Below are 20,601 nucleotides of genomic sequence, written 5' to 3' on the forward strand. Positions count from 1 at the left end.
GTTAACACAGTCAGATAAACATAAAGCAAATGAACATTTTGCCAAATAAGACAAAAAAATCGTCATCATAGCCAGCGGTCCCTCACGTATGGCTATGCTGAGAGAGAGCTGCTACAGACGGGCTAGGATTAGACCACGCTGCCATTACCCTACGAGGTATGCTGGTTGCCGCGGTTCTCTCCACTTCTGTAGTTTTATTTTAAATTACGCATTAGAGGATATAAATGTTCACAAAAAGGGGGTGATTAAAGAAATTTACAGTTTATTACTGGATTTACAATCTCCATCTCTCTCCATTATAAAATCACACTGGGAAAAAGATTTGGCGATGAACATCTCAGCTGATCTTTGGGATTGTATGTTGCAAAGGGTACACTCGTCATCTATCTGTGCCAGGCATGGGCTCCTACAATTCAAGGTTCTTAACGGTCTACATATTTCCACAGGAAAATTAGCTAAGTTTTATCCAAATAGTGATCCAATGTCTAATCGCTGCAAAGCAGAAATTGGCTCACTTATTCATACTTAAGATCTATATCCAGCCATTCAGCAAAGATGCTGCTACATGGGTGCACATCTTATTTTGGCATTTGACCAATTAGCTGGGCCCTTGAATGATATATTAACTACTGTAAATTAAATTGAAAAAAGTTAAAAAGTCAAGAAAAAAAAGGTAAAAAGCTAATTGAAAAGTTTGAAAGTTAATAAGTCTGTGTCATGATGGGTTCACAGAAGGAGACCCAGTTATGCAGAACACCACTGACGGACACAAGGATGAAAAGTTGAACAGTTTATTAAAGCACAAAACACACAGAATGTACTGATTCTGGTTCGGGCCTGGGAACTGGTTCACCGGAGTCTGCGTGAGAGACAGCACAGTTAGTGACTGCTGACAGGGTTTGATTTCCACTGGTTCACTGATTGTACCTTGAAGGTTCTTCAGGTTAAACTTGGGAGAGTCACTGTTGGTTCTGGAGAAGGGGTTTGTCAGCAGAGTCCGTTTGCTGCTTCAGCGTCTCACGTCTTAGCTTGAACAGACCTTGGCTTAGATTTCCCAGCTCTAGTCCTGAGCTGCTTGGGGGTTCTCTGTGAATCTTCAGGGTTTGGCTCAGAGGGTCGGCTCGGCAGGTTAGGTCTTCCAGAGATCTCACAGAGGAGGCACGGGTTTCCTGGAAAACAGAGACAGTAGTTAAAATCCAGACCGGATTCAAAGTCATGGAGATACACTGAGGATCTAGGCTTTAGCGCTGACCAACTGGAACAACACTGCGGCGTTGAGGCAAGGTCTGAAGACAGCTTATATAGTGGATCCTCTGATGATCTTTGACGAGCTGCAGCTGTGCATGAGGCTCCCTCAGAGGATCCACGGCGGACTCTGCTGGAGAAAGATGGGAATTTCTCCAGCTCCCAACAGTCTGGTTAACAATTATATTTAGGTTTATAAACTAAAAAATGTCAGTGCCAGTATCAGCATTAATGCCTCTAAGGTTGTCCCCCCCAAAAAAGTGTTTTATAAATTTCTTTTAGAAGCACTTTTGTTATTTTTCATAATATATTCGGGCAAGTTGGCATTTCTTGTTATTACATTGACATTAATTTTTGCCATCAAAATATCCATATTTTTGGGATGATACAATGGTAATAAGGTCTTGTCCTGGACTCCAATAACACTATTGAATTGAAATTTTCAAAGCTTTTCACCCTATAAAGGGTTAACCCTCTGATGCATGATTATGAATTCCTGAGTCAAGTGTTTTTTTATGTTACTCTTCTTAGGGCATGGAAAAAACAAACATGATTTTTTTTTTTTTTTTTTCAAAAATTACATTTTTTCAGGAAGTTACAGAAATGTCCACCACAGTGGACTACATGCGCTTCAGCTCTCAACATAGCACAGCATAAACTTAACTGAAGAATAATTGAATTTCATTCACTCAAGCATTCTATAGCCCTTCTGGTAATCCAAACTAAGAGAATAATCTTAATCACACAACTCCTCTTCTAACTTCTCTCCTAACGCATTTTCCTAACTCCTAGGCTACATGAAAAATGGCACCCAGGGCACAGTGCTACATGGCTCTGCATGCAGATGTATTTGGTCTTCCTTGTGTATGCAGCATCATGGCATCTGTTTGTATTTTTGACTAGGGTGAGCTTGGGCCAGTGATTTCCTGCGCTCAACCTGACTTTACTGGGTACTTTGGTCAAACATCTGCACTTTGCTGGAGGTGGGGCTCCACTGAAGATGAGGAGTTTCATCTTTTCCAACCCAGACATCAGGTAGAGTCGCCAGGCATTTACAACAATCACATCCAAAAAATGAAAGAACACTCTGATGTACCACCGCTTGTTTCTAGGTCTGTAGGGATACATTGCAACACACTGGTCGACGAGATCAATCCCACACGTGTTGGTTATAAAGGGCCACCCAGAAGGGTCTTTGGACACTGATCTTGGCTTGTTCTTTCTTCATCCATTCAGGGGACTGACCTGCACAGGTCGATGCCATGTGGATGACCAGCTGTCAAGCCAACGTGTGACAGTGATGTTACTGTTTGTGCTGACAACAGAGCAGGCTCCTCTGCCTTCATTTTTCATTTGTTTTTCACTCTTAAGTTTCCGACTTGTTCCTTTCACTCTGTTTGCTCTGCATGTACATGTGCCATAGATGCAACGATCTTTCAAGGCCTCAAGGAGTGGAACGCTGCAGAAGAAGTCTTCAAAAATCATCTTTTGGTTTTATGCTTTATGACATCAAAAAGGTGCATCATTATGTCCCCAGCCATTCCCAAACCACTGCTCTGACCCATAATTGCTGAGACTGGGTATATTTCAAATTTGTACATATAACCTGAGGACCCTTAACCTGACTCCGCCAGATGGATTTGCTCCGCATATCCATCTGGAAACCTTCCGCTGAAGTAATTTTGGGAAGGGGCGAAAAGACTGGTTAGCTGATTGGCCTATGTTGGTGATAGACGGGCCAAATAAACCAATCAGATCAACGAAGCATGACATACTAACAGAGCGACGACGAAAACACAACCACAAGCCAGGTTACTCTTGCCGAAACCAGTCGGGAGAAGAGCAAAAACATCTTTTCCTCTGAGAAAAGCCTCCAGAGCAGTGTTTTGCTCTTCTTTCAGTGAAGAAATACTCTGTAATTCCGCTAAAACTTGCTCGATAGCCACGCTAACGCTAGTTTCATCGGCTGAAGCCGCCATGTTCTTTAGACTGAACTGTCGCGCTTCTCGTTGCGTCACACCTCAACCAGCCTCAAAGCCAACGCTGATTGGACGTTCGTTTGGTGAACGGCTCCAAATTTTCTTTAACGGAGAGTCTCCAGACTGATCTGCGAGTGAAACCTTGAAAGCTCGTGAGATCAGGATGGTCTCACTAGGCTAGAGGACCCTGCCCTGACCCACACTCTCACGCCCCAGGTTTTGGGCTTTTGGGATATGTATTGTTTGATTGACAGTATGCCTTTAAAGGGAATTATTTTTCTCATCAATTGGTATTCTTCAGGGTTTGCTGCCATCAGGAATGTTTCCTGAAGAGTACTTAGCACTGGTGCTATTTTGAAGAGCCTGTCTGTGTTTGCTGGCTGCTGGGTATAGTTATCCACAAAGTGCAGATAACTCAGAATTTGCTCATATCTGTTTACAGATATAGCATCTGCAATTATTCCAAGACGAAGGCCTTCCTCACTGGACCAGTACACCCGTGTCCTAGGATACCAAATGTACCCCTTGACCATGTCAATCCCTAGAAAAAATTAACATTTCTTTGATTGTCACTGCAAGATTTTCTTTCCCTTTCTGTAGCGCTTACATGCTGGTTTTATGCATAATCCCTTCTATGAGATCTAAAGAGAACAAATACCTAAAAAAATCAAATGGTTCTCTTCCATCAAGATCTACTCTCCTTGGCAAGTGGCAAGTCTCCATCAAATTTATTGTCTTGGACTTTCCAGACATATAAGCAAGCACCATGTGGACATTTTTCTCAGCTCCCTCATCGTGTTGACATCCCTCTACATCCTGTTCTTCATCATCCTGGCCCTCATCCTCTTGACTTTCATCATCCTGACTGTCTGCATCTCCTTCATCATCCGTATCTCCAATATTTCTAGTGTTTTCTGGCAGCCGCTCACCAGAGGAGTCAGAGGGGATTTCCTCGACTATTCTTTAGTGTTCCTTATCCTTTGTTGCACTTGTGGTCTAAAAGAATGAGAATAATTCTAATTTTACTGACACAAACTAAAAATGATCTGCATTAAAAAATAAATTTTTAAAAATAACAGTCATACTCAAAATGAATTTAATTGCAAGGAAAAAAATTATAATGAAAGATAAATCAACTACATGACTCATGTTATAAATATAGTCAGCAATTCATAATTTACACTGTGTTGGAAACATGGTTAATCGCATTTTCTTACTTTTGTGAAATAAAATTTTCCAAACTACAGGTGCTGGTCATAAAATTAGAATATCATGAAAAAGTAGATTGATTTCAGTAATTCCATTTAAAAAGTGAAACTTGTATATTATATTCATACATTACATACAAACTCATATATTTCAGATGTTTATTTTGTTTAATTTTGATGATTACAAATGACAACAAATGAAAATCTCAAATTCATCATATCAGAAAATTAGAATATTACTGAAGACCAATAAAAACAAAGGATTTATAGAAATGTTGGCCAACTGAAAAGTATGAACATGAAAAGTATGAGCATGTACAGCACTCAGTATTTAGTTGGGCCTCCTTTGGCCTGTATTACTGCAGCAATGCGGCGTGGCATGGAGTCGATCAGTCTGTGGCACTGCTCAGGTGTTATGATAGCCCAGGTTGCTCTAATAGTGGCTTTTAGCTCTTCTGAATTGTTGGGTCTGGTGTATTGCATCTTCTTCTTCACAATACCCCATAGATTTTCTATGGGGTTAAGGTCAGGAGAGTTTGCTGGCCAATTAAGAACAGGGATACCATGGTCCTTCAACCAGGTACTGGTAGCTTTGGCACTGTGTGCAGGTGCCAAGTCCTGTTGGAAAATGAAATCTGCATCTCCAAAAAGTTGGTCAGCTGCAGGAAGCATGAAGTGCTCTAAAACTTCCTGGTATGTGGCTGCGTTGACCCTGGACCTCAGAAAACACAATGGACCAACACCAGCAGATGACATGGCACCCCAAACCATCACTGACTGTGGAAACTTTACACTGGACTTCAAGCAACGTGGATGAAGTGCCTCTCTTCTTTTCCTCCAGACTCTGGGACCTTGATTTCCAAAGGAAATGCAAAATTTATTTTCATCAGAGAACATGACTTTGGACCACTCACCAGCAGTCCAGTCCTGTTTCTCTTTAGCCCAGGCAAGACGCTTCTGACGCTGTCTGTGGTTCAAGAGTGGCTTGACACAAGGAATGCGACAGCAGAAACCCATGTCTTTCATACGTCTGTGTGTGGTGGTTCTTGAAGCACTCACTCCAGCTGCAGTCCACTCTTTGTGAATCTCCCCCACATTTTTGAATGGGTTTTGTTTCACAATCCTCTCCAGGGTGCGGTTATCTCTCTTGCTTGTACACTTTTTTCGACCACATCTTTTCCTTCCCTTCGCCTCTCTATTAATGTGCTTGGACACTGAGCTCTGTGAACAGCCAGCCTCTTTAGCGATGACCTTTTGTGTCTTGCCCTCCTTGTGCAAGGTGTCGATGGTCGTCTTTTGGACAACTGTCAAGTCAGCAGTCTTCCCCATGATTGTGTAGCCTATAGAACTAGACTGAAAGACCATTTAAAGGCTTTTGCAGGTGGTTTGAGTTAATTAGCTGATTAGAGTGTGGCACCAGGGGCCATCAATTTTGAACCTTTTCACAATATTCTAATTTTCTGATATGATGAATTTGAGATTTTCATTTGTTGTCATTTGTAATCATCAAAATTAAACAAAATAAACATCTGAAATATATGAGTTTGTATGTAATGTATGAATATAATATACAAGTTTCACTTTTTAAATGGAATTACTGAAATCAATCTACTTTTTCATGATATTCTAATTTTATGACCAGCACCTGTAAGTTAATAATATTGTTACCTAGATACTCCTGCATATCAGCATATTTTTTTTAGCTCTATGATTCTCCTCGTTTAGAAGGATTGAGAGGATATTCCAGGAGTGGTCATTGAGGGTGTCTGTCTGCTGGCCATCTTGGACTCCGATTACAATAACTTGTAGTTACAACAACTTGCCACTAAATTAACCTCAGTGGAGGGGAGCAGTAGAGAGCATTCTAAGGACATTTAGGAAACAATTACTTCTAAACAGCTGTCCCCTGTAGCGGCCGCTATGCACCAGATGTGCTCTCTTCATTCTCTGACATTGGAGCTGGCTCGGAGCTCGTCTGCCTGGCTGTGTGTTTCCTGGACGGGGGCGCCTGTGGAGCTGGTTAATAGTTGCCTTTTGTATCACTGCTTCTGTCTCCTTGAACCCCAGTCGGCCTCAGCAGATGGCCGCTCACACTGAGCCTGGTTCTGCTGGAGGTTTCTTCCTGTTAAAAGGGAGTTTTTTTCTCTCCACTGTCACTACAAGCATGCTTAGTGTGAGAGAGTGCATTCGAGTCAATGATTCGATGCAATCAACTGGTTTTCCTTAGATAGAAAACTTTGAATCAATTTGACTGGGTGATCTGGTAAACTTTAAAGTGACTTGAGATGACGTGTTGTGAATTGGCGCTATATAAATAAACTGAATTGAATTGAACCATCAATCTATCCCACTATTCGTTAGGAAATAAAGCACTGAGGTAAGAATTTAAGTGAATTAATGTTGCAATGGACTGAGGACCTGCAACAAGGAGTTTAGGATGGATGGCAACAGAGGGCCAGAGTGGCATTAGATCCCACAAACTCCCAGGTCAAAGTATTGCCCAGTGGAGAATCAGCCCAAAGGATGTCCCTGTGGCCAAGTAGCCAGGAGGCAGCATCAGTCATAAGCATGGTGACAGGACCAGCATATTGTCAGTTTTATTTTATTTTAACTATTTTTACAAAAATAACGTTTCTGCCTTTCCTCTAGGAAAACAAATGTTGGTTTGATTAAAACATCGTCCAAATGTTTTCTGCAGAACATCTGTAGCCAAACAAAAATTTTCTTTGTTTATTTTTTGTAATAAGAACTATAATATCCTTATTGAAACTGAAGGAAAAAATGTAAAATTCATAATTCAGTAAAACATACTTTGTTTCTCCTGGGTGTCTGGAAAGAAGATGATGAAAAACTGTAACTAGCTTTGGAACAGGATAAAGAACCGGAGACAAATGAGCCAAAAGATCGGAATTTTTTACTGAATCAAATTAAACGTGTTGAATAAAAATTAAATCCACTTCTCCAATCTGAAAACAAACAGAACTCCTTATTTCAATAATGCAAAACTATTAACTGAACAGCAGCTGTTATCTTTCACTTCTGGCCTAATGGTGCACATTAACATACTGCTCAGAGTGGAGTCAGGTTTCAGGGACACAGACAAGCCTTTTATAAATTGAGCCCAGAAAGAGACGTCAGCTGCAGCCTGTTGACATGCATCCTGCATTCTCTGAGAAAGGGCTCTTCATGAGTGTCTTGCTGGACCGGATGTGAGACTGCCTTGCTATCTGTAGTATTTACAATCCTTCTGGAGACATCATGCTGGAATCTAAGGTTTATGCTCAATGAAAGCAAGAGGTAACGTATTTAAAGGAAAGGTCCGGTAAGCAAGGAATAATCAGTGGATCATTATTTCTACTTAAAACTAATACGTTCGCAATAATTTCATGAATTTAGCGTTAATCAGTAATAAAATAAAAGTAATCATTTTTGATTTTCGTCACATTTACTTAGTCCAGGAGCGGCCATTTTTGCCCAAATATAGTAACCCCTCCCTCCTGCCATCTTCCGGCAGTGACGTCACGGTGCGGTAAGCCTAGCGCCATTCTCACCGCTTTACAAGCAAAATCAATGGGAACTACTAGACACATCTGCAATCAACAACAATTATTGAAGATTTCCAGAGGACTTCACCATTGAAATTCACCAGAGCTATAGTGAAACCGACAATGCCCACGTGCATGGCAGCTGGATGTTGGAATACATCGGGTAAAAGTGAAAAAAAATTTTCATGATCCTCCACGGACAGGTTCATCGTTGGATTTCCAACTTGAAGAGGGAGGATTTGCCATCGAACTTCTGGCCAGAGAAAAAACACGTAATATGTAGCCAACATTTGGAAGAAGAATGTTTTCAAGATGACTTGGATAATAGCGCGTTGTGACAAACACCAGATACAGCACTGGGACTTGATCAACAGCCGATACTGCACCGTGACGTCACAAACCAGTAGGTGGCAGTAGTGTTCTTTGACAAACATGGATGCCTCCAGTAAAGCACATTCAAATGAAGATACTCTCAATTAAAAAAAAAACGTATCATTTATTGAACAGGATGTAATAATTTCATATTTAAAGTACTTTCAGAAGTTTGAGTTCTGCATATGACCAGACTTTTCCTTTAAAAAATTCCCAAATCCAATTGTGATCTGGCTCGCCACCCAATGTTCTACGTTATTCATCAAATAAGAGGAGCTTCCATCGGCTTGCCAATGCTTTTTGTCCAGGAAAACTATATTGAACCTGGATTTTACCAAGGACGATGATTTGCTGTTCGTTATATAGAGGGTCGGACCCTTGTCCTTTTCACCCAGATCTGCTGTCAGATTTACCAAAGCTTCGTCTCCGCTGCTCTTCCTTGAGCCAGAGAAATCTCATTTGGTCCATAGTTTAAATAAAAAATATATTGACTTTAGAGACAAAGCAGCTTTCAAAGTAACTTTTAGAGCTTGATTCAAAAGTTTAATTGCAAACATGACAGAGTAAAGCGTAAACCAAAGGCCAGTACTTACTGCTGCTGGATATGTTGCTGGATATAATGGGGTCTCACAAACTGGGGGGCCGCCTTGACCGTTAGCTTCATGTGGGCCAAGTTATTGGAAGAGGTGTAACCATTAGGGGGCGCCTGCTGAGGTATGGGCACCTGCTGAGGTATGGGCCTCTGCGGTACCACGTTGTTTCCATTAGTGTGGCCGCCGTTGGTTTCTCTCCCAGGAATCACCGGATTGGAGGGCACCGCCACCGTGGTCTGTTCACATGCCTTCCCCTTTGAGCCTGGTTTGCAGACGCAGAGCTGCGGCCTCAGGCACATTCCCCCATTCTGGCAGGAAGGGAAGCAGTTTGCTACAGAGAGAGAGAAAAATACGATTAGACCAGTATCAGAATTATTTGATGCATCCTTTACAATCTGTGACTCTTAATTTCTACTTAAAGTATCCTTTTTACTGAAAACCACAACACATTGTGACGAATGGATGTTCTGTATTTACAAACTAATTGATCTTAATACCAGCAGAATTCTTGACGTATTAGTTGCACCTTATGCTACGTTCAGACTGCAAGCAGCAGACGCAGCAGAAGCAGCTAGTTTACATGCCAGGTCAATGGTTGATACGCATCAAGGTGCAGCAGAAGGTCCCGCAGCGCGTTTTGATCGGCCCTTCATGAGCTTCTGAGCGTCTGACACGTGAAACACATGCTTCAGAAGTGGCAGCTGCAAGAGTTGGAAAAATTTAACTTTTGCTGCTGGAGGTGCCACATGAACCAATGAGAGAAGCTGGCAGGGAGACAGACACAGCAGCGCTGATGCGGAGCGCTATGATCACCCCTCTGAAAAAGTTTATTAACACCTAAATTAACTTAAAATGTCAAAACCTGCCAGCAAAACATTCATTCTATTACCCTGGTGTCTGCAGTTTGGATTATGTGGGTGAAAAACGCCTTCCAGCTGCAACAAACATCAGCGGAAACCCCCAAAGAGGCGACTGGGCCAGAGGCGGCCGTTGAACGGGATTCCCAGCAGTGTTGTTTTCTTCAACGATGAGGATGATTAAATCATTTCCTTTTTTTTATGACGATAACGAACACTGACGAGCTAAACTTGGATCTTTGATGATGAAAACATGACTAATCATAGGTTTGAGTTTTAGTCAATGAGACAAGACAAGAATTTGCGGGTCGTTGGTCAGACGTTTTAAATGCATCATTGTGCTGTAATCTGCTAAACAGTATCAGCCGCGCAGCTGCGTCCTGTTTGATCCTGCCGCCCACCTGCTACCCAGCGGTGCCAATCCTGCGGCGGCACAGTTTGATCATGGAAGCAGCAGTGGCGGCAGAGTCCGAGAAAATTATCCGGGAACTCGCTGAACTCTGACAAACTGCTCTGATCTTCCATATGTGCGTGTGCAGAAATGCGTCTTTGCACGTGCGCTGATGGTTCGCTCTCAGCAGTATGGCTCTTCCTGCTCTCACTACTTAATAAACTATATGTGGCTGATCATCCTCTGGTAAAAATCCTTCTTCTGTCTAACAATCAAGATTCTATTTCTTCCAGCTTACAATCGGTGAAACTAAACATTCTTTAATTTCTACCAAAAGGAATCCCTAACTTATACACAAAAAAATAGTTCATTAAATTCTGTTTATTTTTTGATACAGAGTTAGCTTGTCTGTCTGCTATATTAACCAATATGATGTGTTGAAATAGATCTGCATTTGCAAAGGTTAACTTTTTTTCGCAACATAAAACTGACATAAAACTGCCCTATAGAGGGTTAAATTATTTTTTATTTGGTTAAAGATGGAAAATCAAAGTTTGAAAACAGCAATTTATCTACATGCAATTCACTAACTGAATTAGACTGCTAAATAAAATAATCTTTCCTTGAATATTTGTATAAGAGTTCCTACTGTATGTCATCTATTGGGGTTATAAGTGAACAACAGAGGAGAATAAAACATTTAAGTTGTATCAGTGTAGTTTAAACCTCTTTTTGCAAACATCTCCTAAAGACTCCAGATCAGCCAATCAATGAAACGCACGGATCTCACAGCTTCAAAGCCGCATTTAAACCCGCCCTTACAGGAGATCATAACAACTGCAATTAACTGATTGTAGCTATGAAGTGCCTGTTATGAAATCTTGGGCTTATGTGTGCATCTTTGTGTCATGGCAGACTAGCAAAGGAGCCTGTAATTACTAACAGCACTACTCTCCCCAGGCAGATTACAGGGGCATCCATTTTCAACTACAAAGCCGATTCCAGAGACGGCAGGGCAGACGTTTGCACGCTGCACTCAAACATATACGAGTATATGCAGGCAGTGTTTGGGTGATATACTGGAATAAAGCAATAAAACAGGCATATAGCTACAGTCTGTGCAAATTTGTAAAGTTGTGCTATCCTTTATCAGCCAGGGATCATGCTCTCCACCCAGAGCCTAACTCTTCTAATGAAGACTGAACACACTTCCTATCAGCAACTATAAAAAGGGGTATTCCTACATGTTTGAGAAATGACTTAAAGAGATTGGCCCTTTCTCTTTCCACAAGGCCCCTGAGGAACCCCCCCCCCCCCACACACACACACACTGTGCTTGTTAATCTAATTGGTGGAATTGAGATTGGTGAAAATGATTGATGAAGGGAAATATAACTAGCAGCTGAGAGCCATCTGGCATAGGAGCAAACTTCCTCCCACAGCTCCTCCTTTTCAGAGACGTGACCCTGATCAGAGCCAAAAACGTAGAAATCTCCTCCAGTCTTTCCACACTATGGAGACTGGTTGATTTGCATGGGTGCAGGTCATCTGGCTACAGGCATTCAGGCTGTGTTCACTCATGGCACATCAGCTGAAGATCATGTTGAGACCCAGAACAACCGTTTTGTTCCCCCCTGGCTGGCTGCCCACAACAGAACCATAGCCTCACAACTCAAAGTGTAAAACAAATACTTGAGCGTTCCTTCGTTAAACAGCAGAAACCTCCACAAGCTGGTTGGAAGTTCCACTACAATTTAGAAATGAAACCCCACCCTGGGTTTGCAGGCAGAATTAGTTTCACGCAGAGGAGCCACAGAATGCAGCCATGACACATCAGAGCTCTCTGAGGAGGTCCACAGCCGCAACACCTCCTGGAAGTCTGCCTTTCCTCTAGGAAAACTGCTTGGCTTAGAGGATGCTAATGTTTTACTGGAGAGTCTGGACCAGTTCCCACTTTTCTGTCTGATTTCTTACCTTGTGGTTCTATTTTTTCCAACTGAACTTAAATACATGCAAACTGATTTTTGTAACACATTAATTAAGCAAAATAACCGTCAACCCTGAAGGAGATAATGCTATTTATGCTTTCTAGATTTCTACAAAGAGTGAACAGATCAGCTGGCTGGTGTCCTCACAGACATTTTTAACACCTCACTGGACCAATCCATAGTGCCAGCATGCTTTAAGTCTGCCACCATCATTCTGGTTCCAAAGAAGACTCAGGTCACCTCACTCAATGATTACCAACCTATCGCACTGACTCCAATCATGATGAAGTGCTTTGAAAGGCTGGTCAAAGAACATTTGACCCGTTCCAGCTCACCTACTGACGGAACCGCTCCACTGAGGACGCCATCTCCTCCGCTCTTCACCTGAGCCTAGTACACCCGGAGGAGAAGAACACCCACGTGCGGATGCTGTTCCTGGACTTCAGTTCAGCTTTCAACACCATCATCCCACAGCATCTGATGGGCAAACTGGAACAGCTGGGCTTCAATACACCCCTCTGCTATTGGCTGCTAGGCTTCCTCACCAACAGAAATCAGTCAGTCCGGGTCGGACAGAACACCTCTGATGTCATCAGTCTAAGCACAGGCTCCCCTCAGGGCTGCGTCCTGAGCCCCCTGCTGCTCACCCTGATGACACATGACTGCGTCCCCAGGTTCACCACCAATCACATGGTGAAGTTTGCAGACGACACCACAGTGGTGGGCCTCATCAGAGACGACAACGACCAGGACTACAGAGAGGAGGTGGAGCAGCTGGTGGACTGGTGCAAAGATAACAGCTATATCACCGCTGCACTTTAAGGAATGGAAATGTCATGAGATCTGTACAAAATGAAAATAAATGTTTTCTAAGTCTTGTTAGATGCTGTTTCATTGGTGACATTACACTTTTACAGATTATGCCTGGCTACAGAAATTTAATTAAAAAAATATACAACTTAGAAGTATAAAGGTAAGAAACAGTTTTACGAGTATACAGTTAGGAGAAAGGGTCACAACTGTACAAGTTTGCTAAAAAAAAAACGCACAAGTTTGAATCACAAATGAACGAGCACTAATCAAAATTTTATGAGAAGATTTATGATTTAAAAAAAAACAAGTTTGAGAGTATAAATGTTAAATGATACAAATCACTAAATCACAAGGTCGAATAACAGATTCACCAGTTTGAAATTCAAATTAGATAATACCAACAGTTGGATCGCTCCACAAACAAGTCAATGTAAATAGAAGCTTAGAAAAATGCAAAAAGGTTTTACTGGCAAAGTAGTAAAACACATTACCTAAGGCATGTAAAGGCGTCATCACCCAGACATCTGACTTTTCTTATGGTTTAACCTGTTTGTTTTGGGCTTCAGTTTTTCTCGTCTCTCTGACTGAGTGCAGCCTCTGCTTGGTGACGGGGGTTAAAGTAATTTCCTTGTGTGCTTAGGACAGAAAATACATCAAACCATCCGAGCCTTGTGATGCCATTGCCTTGGTAGAAGAGCTTGTTAAAAAGCCTGTTAGAAAAACGAAGATGCTCAGACTTTGAAAGCCTGTTTCACCTTCCATGCAGTGAGGACAGATGTTTGCTGAATTCAAAGTAGGTAGAAGGGGAAAAATATGACATCAGTATATGAGGTATCGAATTCCTTATTATCTGAGTCACTGTCGGCCCCCAAGAGCTCAGATAAATCCCCCAAAAAGGGAGCCTGTAGAGAATTTCTGTCTCATCACAGTCCTGGTTGTAGGAAAAGCTTATTTCACATCAGCTAACAGTTGCATTACAAATATATGCATAAAGCTCTTCTTTACTCTAACGAGGCCACAAAATTAGGTGATTTTTAAGATATGACAAAAAATCACAATAAATTATGAAAAACAAGGTGGAGTTAAAACAGAGTTTATACAGGGATGAGTAACTCTAATTTAATGCTTTTTATTGATAGTGATTCACCTACATGTTATGAATGCTGGCGTACCATAAATGATAAATTATGAACAGTTTAGTTTGTGCCTTCAAGTCGATCGCCCGTAGGAAGATAATAACCTGAACCTCTCCATTTATCCAGGGTGGTTGGTTGGTCCGGGTGGTGATGTTCTTTTTGATGCTGACGTCCTCAATGCATTTGTTGATGTAGGCTGACACAATCATAACATACTTATCAATATTCAATAAGTTGTCATATGTTTCTGCAGCCTTGAAGATGTTCCAGTCAGAGCATTCAAAACAGTCTTGGAGTTTCTCCATGGCCTCCTCACACCACACTCTGACCTCTTTAACTGTCGGTTTAGCCCTGATCAGCTGGGGCTTATATGCAGGAATAAACATGACAGAGAGATGATCTGATGACCAGAGGTGGGGGCAGGGGGCTGCTCTGAAGGCATCTTTGATATTAGAGTAAACCAGGTCTAAAATGTTTTAACTCCGAGTTGCAAAGTCCACATGTTGGTAAAAATGAGGGAGAGAAAACGGCCACAATCAAAAAGCTTGAGAACCTTCCGCCACAACATTCCCACCCCGTTAATAAATGACAAGTATTCACTTTATTTACTCGTGTAAAGACGGGCACCACCATTAAAATTAAAATCTTTGCCTAGTCCTTTTTGCAAAGCAGATGAGGCGTAGACAGACTGTTGGGATTCCTGTCAGTGTGGTTTGTGTTTTTGTGTTTGTCTTCCTTCCTCCACCAGGAGGCGCCTGGTCCTGGTTCGCCTCCTCACACACCTGCGGAGGGTTACCTCATTAACGAAGTGTTCTTAAGCTGCTGACTGCCACTACCTCGACGCCAGAGTGTTTGCCAGTTTTGGGTACTCTAGCCAAGCTGAGTTTTGCTGAGTCAAACTGAGTTTTTGTCAACCTTATTCTTAACCTTGTTGTTTTTGTCTTTGCCTCTCGACAGGAAGTCATCCTGCAAACTGGATGTTTCGGACCTTCTCTCCCTGGAAGGATCAACTGAGCTTCAAACTGAGCTGAGGATTCAAACTGGTGGTTTGGATCTACTTTCCTCCAAGAGATCGTTTGAGCTTCGCACTGAGCAAGGGATTAATCTGCACCACAATCTGTTCAAGTACCGCAGGAAATCTAAGTGGCAGTCAGTTTCTCTGTTCACCTACAAACATATTCTGGGTAAACCCTGTCTGCCCTCCACCGAATGAGACAAACACTGGAACACCCCACACCGACTGGAGTTAAGAGTCAACCACTTATCTGGAAACATGAGTCAACAATCTATTTCTCCTCTTCAAGTTCGAGAATCAAGATTCCCACTGAGCCTGAACTAACCACAGTGTCTTCCCCTCACTTTCCAGTTCCGGTTGAGCAGTGTTCAGAGCTACACTGGATTCTCCACAATCCCCTCAATAAACCTGTTAAAATTTTCCCCTGGTTTCTCTCTGTAATTGTTTTTCTGCTTTTTGGGTCAGACCTTAGTTAAATCATAACACAGACTAGGTGGACTTAATGTTGGGTTCAGGTCTGTGCTTTGATTAGGCCATAATTAATGCATTACTGTTGTTAAAGGTATTGATCCTGCTCTAAAGGGCTGGTTATACTCCTGCAGCAGTGTGTCACAGTGAGCTTGACACAGACATTTTTGATTTATGCCCACAGCTAGCACATGGTCTGCGCTATACGCTGTGGGTCTAGATACGGACGAGGATGCGAGGAAGTGGGGATGAGTTTGTGCAACAACGGAGGGATCTGAAGGCGAAAATGAGCGGAGATCCAGGTGGAAAACGGTTCCCAGCGTTCTTGTGCACCTCGATCTTCTAGCTGGTCCATCTTCATGAGTTGTTTTCTGCTATTTAGGTCATAAAAACAAAACAAGACGGCCTCCTGTCTGTCACTATCTGCGGTCTACAATTTGGGAAAGGTGCAGCAGAGTGTTTGCGGAGGGGGCGGGGACGGCTTTTTGTTCACTGCGACACCTAAACAGGGGACCTAGTTTCGAAGTATAAATCAGCCTTAAGCCTGCTTGGAAAAGCAGCTGTAGGATGATACAATGGGAATAGGTGAAACAAGTCATACAGGGTAGGACTAGACAATATGGCCAAAACTTATTTCCTGATACATTCCTCAATTTAAGTTAATATTATGTCATTTAGTCTTTGATATAAAAAACATCAAAGCCCCAGAAAACCAGCCAAGAACAGCTGCCTGTAAAAACTTTTGAAAATTACTTTGCCACATTTATAAAACTTCCCTAACATAAGATTTAGGAAATTTTGGCTTTAAACAACAAAAGCAAATAAAACCTTGAACCCAAATCAGTGAAAAAAGCTGTAATCATAGACTGGAATATGTAGATATTGATTTAAACATATGTACATACGTATTGCAAATGTGTTTAAAAGTCACATCATCAATATTAAATGAAAGGACATTGATATATTGTCCTGCCTTAATGCAGAGATTATTACCTTATTATTAAGGCAATTCTTTAGGAAACATAAACAACTCCAAATAAATTCTCGTAGGAAATAATCAGTAAAGTGAGTCCTAAGTCCAAAATATTTATTTGGTCTGCTTTTTCCTTTTCTGCAACTTCTATAAAATTCATGGCAACTAATAGGTTTAATAGCTAGACAATTTCATGTTACATGTAATGTTTTGTAAAAAAAAAAATTAAGAACAAGTACACAAATTCTGTTCTACAATTTTGCAAATCAAAAACCTCTTACATTCTCAGTTTTGCTTTAAATGGTCCAGAACTATTGTTGCAAAACTATTTGTGCATTGTAACTTCGGTGTTTTGTAATTGTAGATTGTAATTTTTTTATCTGTCCCACTTACAAAAAAAAGTTACACCTCTTCAAATTCTTGAGTACAATACACAAATTGTGTTCTGTGAGTTGCACATCAAAAATGTCTTCCACATCAAAAACGTTTTGCTTTGGTTGATCTAAAACAAATGGTGCAAAACAAATGAAGAAGGATCTGATGAAACTTACGCTTGGTGCATCTCTGCGATCCCTGAGTCTTACTCCATCCATGGCAGCACTGTCCTCCACAGACATTCACACTGCAAAGACAAGCAGAGGAAGTTGGATCGATGCAAACAGGAAACTCAGTGGCAGCTCAGTGGAACATGCAGGTATGCAGTTTTCATTCTCTACCTTCTCTACCACAGTTGGAGCTTTGGAAAGAAATCAGATTTAAGGTCACCTGCTCTTCAATAATTCCTAACCCTACCTAAACATGACCAGGAGGACTCTATAGAGTACGTTTCTACACACACCTACTATTTGGCAAAGTCAGTCTCGCCTGATGATCTCTAGAAATGAAAACTGCCTGCATTGTGTCTAAAGATTCAGGACTCTATTTTAGTCGGACTACGCAGCAATTCAGCAGCAACTTCATGGGTCTGACAGGAAGAAACACACGATTACAAAGAAAAACACATTGACTTTTGGGGAAAATACTAAATAAAATCTGTTAATCTCACGGGGAAACAGTCAGTTTGGAGTCAAGCATCGTGTTTATAGTAAGCAGGACCTATTAGTGCAAAAACAACCAATGAAACATTAAAATAGAAAAGTTTCCCCATGATAGGAGTTCAGGAGGACAGAAAACGGATAAAGTAGTGATCCTCTTTGAGCCTCACAGAAACCATAATAACGAGGATCAGACAGAGCAGGTAAATGCAGCGTATCTCTCTCATCTCTTTATGAAAAAAGAGAAAGAAAAACTTTGATAAACTTCCCAGTTCTCTCTCTGAGAATCACCTCTCTGCCTCAGTCAGCATAGAAACCATCCCACAGCGTTTATTGCTGTGTTTTTCTTTTCTTCAGACGTAGATGTCATGTTGTTTTTTAATTTATGAACATTCTCTGGCTTGGGTTTAGATGCTGAAAAGACTCATTAAGTAGAGCTTTGATTTATAGAATGCACCAGTGTTTTTTATTTATTCATTTTTAATTACTTTTCATAATCTGTCCAAGTCAAATGTGGGAAATTGTTTCAATGTGTGTGGAACACAGAGATGGAAGTAAAAACAATCTGCTCAGATCTGCTCACCCTGCCTAGTCAAGCTTCTCTATACGCAGTCAGGGTGACACGGAAAAAAATTGGATCAGAGATTAAAAAGTTTTACGCAGCCATTATGTTCAGGGCTTTGGAGAAGAATAATTCAGAAGAAGAGAGAGTAATGAGGAAAAAAATCGTAAAGGAAGAAGAAATGGTGTCAAAAATGGTATCAAAACTGAGAAATGATGGTGAAAAGCAGAGCATGAGCTTTACCACATTAACAAAAATAATTGAAAAGGTGATGCTGAGATGACAAAGGTACTGCGATGTGAAAGTTTGATGGTGAAACAGAAGAATAACAAGAAAACATTTGTGTTTTTAACATTTGTTTTTAATTGAGAGCAATTTTCCTTTGAATGTGTTTTACTTGAGGCATCCATGTTTGTCAAAGAACACTACTGCCACCTACTGGTTTGTGACGTCACGGTGCGGTATCGGCTGTTGATCAAGTCCCAGTGCTGTATCTGGTGTTTGTCACAACGCGCTATTATCCAAGTCATCTTGAAAACATTCTTCTTCCAAATGTTGGCTACATATTACGTGTTTTTGCTCTGGCCAGAGGTTCGATGGCAAATCCTCCCTCTTCAAGTTGGCAATCCAACGACAAACCCGTCCGTGGAGGATCAGGAATCATTTCCATACAGAAAGCCCATATTTACATCTTCAGCTTCCACAGTATTTTTGTCATATTAAATAATACTACTCCTTGATACTTCAGCAATAGTATCAAGGTTTTACTTTATTGTATCTCTTATACTATATCCGTTGGTTTTGCTGTTCTTGTGCTGTGCTTCTCCACTTGTGAAAGTAAAATCTTTTGGGCCCTTACATGTATTTTTGTTGCCACATTGCCAGACAGGAAAGCTGAAATAACAATGTTTTTTCTCTTTTACCTGATGTATTCCAACATCCAGCTGCCATGCACGTGGGCATTGTCAGTTTCACTATAGCTCTGGTGAATTTAAAAGGTGAAGTCCTCTGGAAATCTTCAATAATTGTTGTTAATTGCAGATGTGTCTAGTAGTTCCCATTGATTCTGCTTGTAAAGCGGGGAGAATGGCGCTAGGCTTACCGCACCGTGACGTCACTGCTGGAAGATGGCAGGAGGGAGGTGTCACTATATTTGGACAAAAATGGCCGCTCCCAGACTCAGTGATCAGACTCCTCCTTCAAAGTGAAGCATTTTATCAGGGCTATTACACTGAGCAGTTGCTGTATAAACACAGGATGCAGCAGAGATTTTCTAGCACATTGAATGACCATTTTATTGGACTGTGGCTGGATGCTCCGATAGAGGAGACGGAGTCGATTCTATGGAGCTGTGAACTGCTGAGCTTTGTGAACAGAGAACCCAGCTGGGGTACAGTCCTCTAATATGAAGGCTACAGTAACCCCGGTAAAGACATTGTGGTGGTGACAATCTGGGCCCAAACCTCCCATGATTCAAAGCTGCTGTGGTAGCAGAGGAATCAATGGAAACCTTGCATGATTAACTCAGCCTAACAGGGACGTTAAACTGTTTTGGCGTGCTGGAGAGGATCAAACCTTCTTTCCCAGGAACAGAGCAGATTCCCACACATAGATCCGCTCACACAGATCTATGTAAAACAGGCTACTAAGGCTGTTGAGGGGAGAATCAGCACCAAGCTGTTAATCACTTTTTATCTGTATTAAAAGTAATGATGTTGAGTTTATAGAATAATGAGCACGAACCTGCATAGGATGTGCATGATGATTATATTCTGTTACAGAGAACTTTCACCTGCCAGGCAGTGAAAGGTAAGACATGTTTGATGTCTACTCATTAAAACAAGAAACATTCTGCCGACCACACATTCAAACGTCAGATAAAGGTTTTTAGGTCTTACAGTAAATTATGAATTAGTCACTAAAGGCAGTGCAGATCTCGATAAGAACAGTAATCAGACTCTCTTGTGTGTCGGAGGATCCTGCAGGAACGGATTGTTGGACTGTGATGAGAACACACACTGAGGACCACCCTGTAAAACCAACAACTACACACCATCAGACAACATGGAGACCCGGGTGGCTGTGGAGACTCTGATCATTTAGAGACGCTGGGAGAGTTTAAATCAGCTTTTATGCTCAGTTATCTTCATCATTTGTTTTCAAGTCTGACGAGGTTTATGCTTGACTTTTTACTGATTAGGATTTTATTCTTGTTTCATTTTAATTTTGACCAACAAAAATGGAAACATTTTACTCCAGAATCACAAGATCAGGTTTTATGCAACATTTGCTTCTATTGAAAGACTTAGACCCCGATTGGCTTCAAAGCTCCTTAAACTAGCAGGTAATGATAATTATCAGATAATTATCAGAGTCTAAACGGTATCTTCTTGCTCTGATTGGCTGAGAGCGGGATTTCCCA

General features: G+C 41.4%; 1 protein-coding gene across 1 annotated transcript in view; it reads right to left on the bottom strand.

Annotated features, from left to right (window-relative positions):
• ltbp1 (latent transforming growth factor beta binding protein 1) overlaps positions 1–20,601 on the bottom strand; it is a 116,212-nt gene that overhangs the window by 76,342 nt on the left and 19,269 nt on the right. The window contains exons 2-3 of the mRNA XM_038304601.1: positions 17,135–17,205; positions 8,943–9,273 (exon numbers count right to left, since the gene is read on the bottom strand). Coding sequence (XP_038160529.1) covers positions 8,943–9,273; positions 17,135–17,205 — 402 coding nt within the window. The remainder of the gene's footprint in view (positions 1–8,942; positions 9,274–17,134; positions 17,206–20,601) is intronic.

Source organism: Cyprinodon tularosa, unplaced genomic scaffold, assembly GCF_016077235.1.
Source record: "Cyprinodon tularosa strain WSP-4 unplaced genomic scaffold, ASM1607723v1 ctg539, whole genome shotgun sequence".
In the NCBI taxonomy this organism is placed as follows: Eukaryota; Metazoa; Chordata; class Actinopteri; order Cyprinodontiformes; family Cyprinodontidae; genus Cyprinodon; species Cyprinodon tularosa.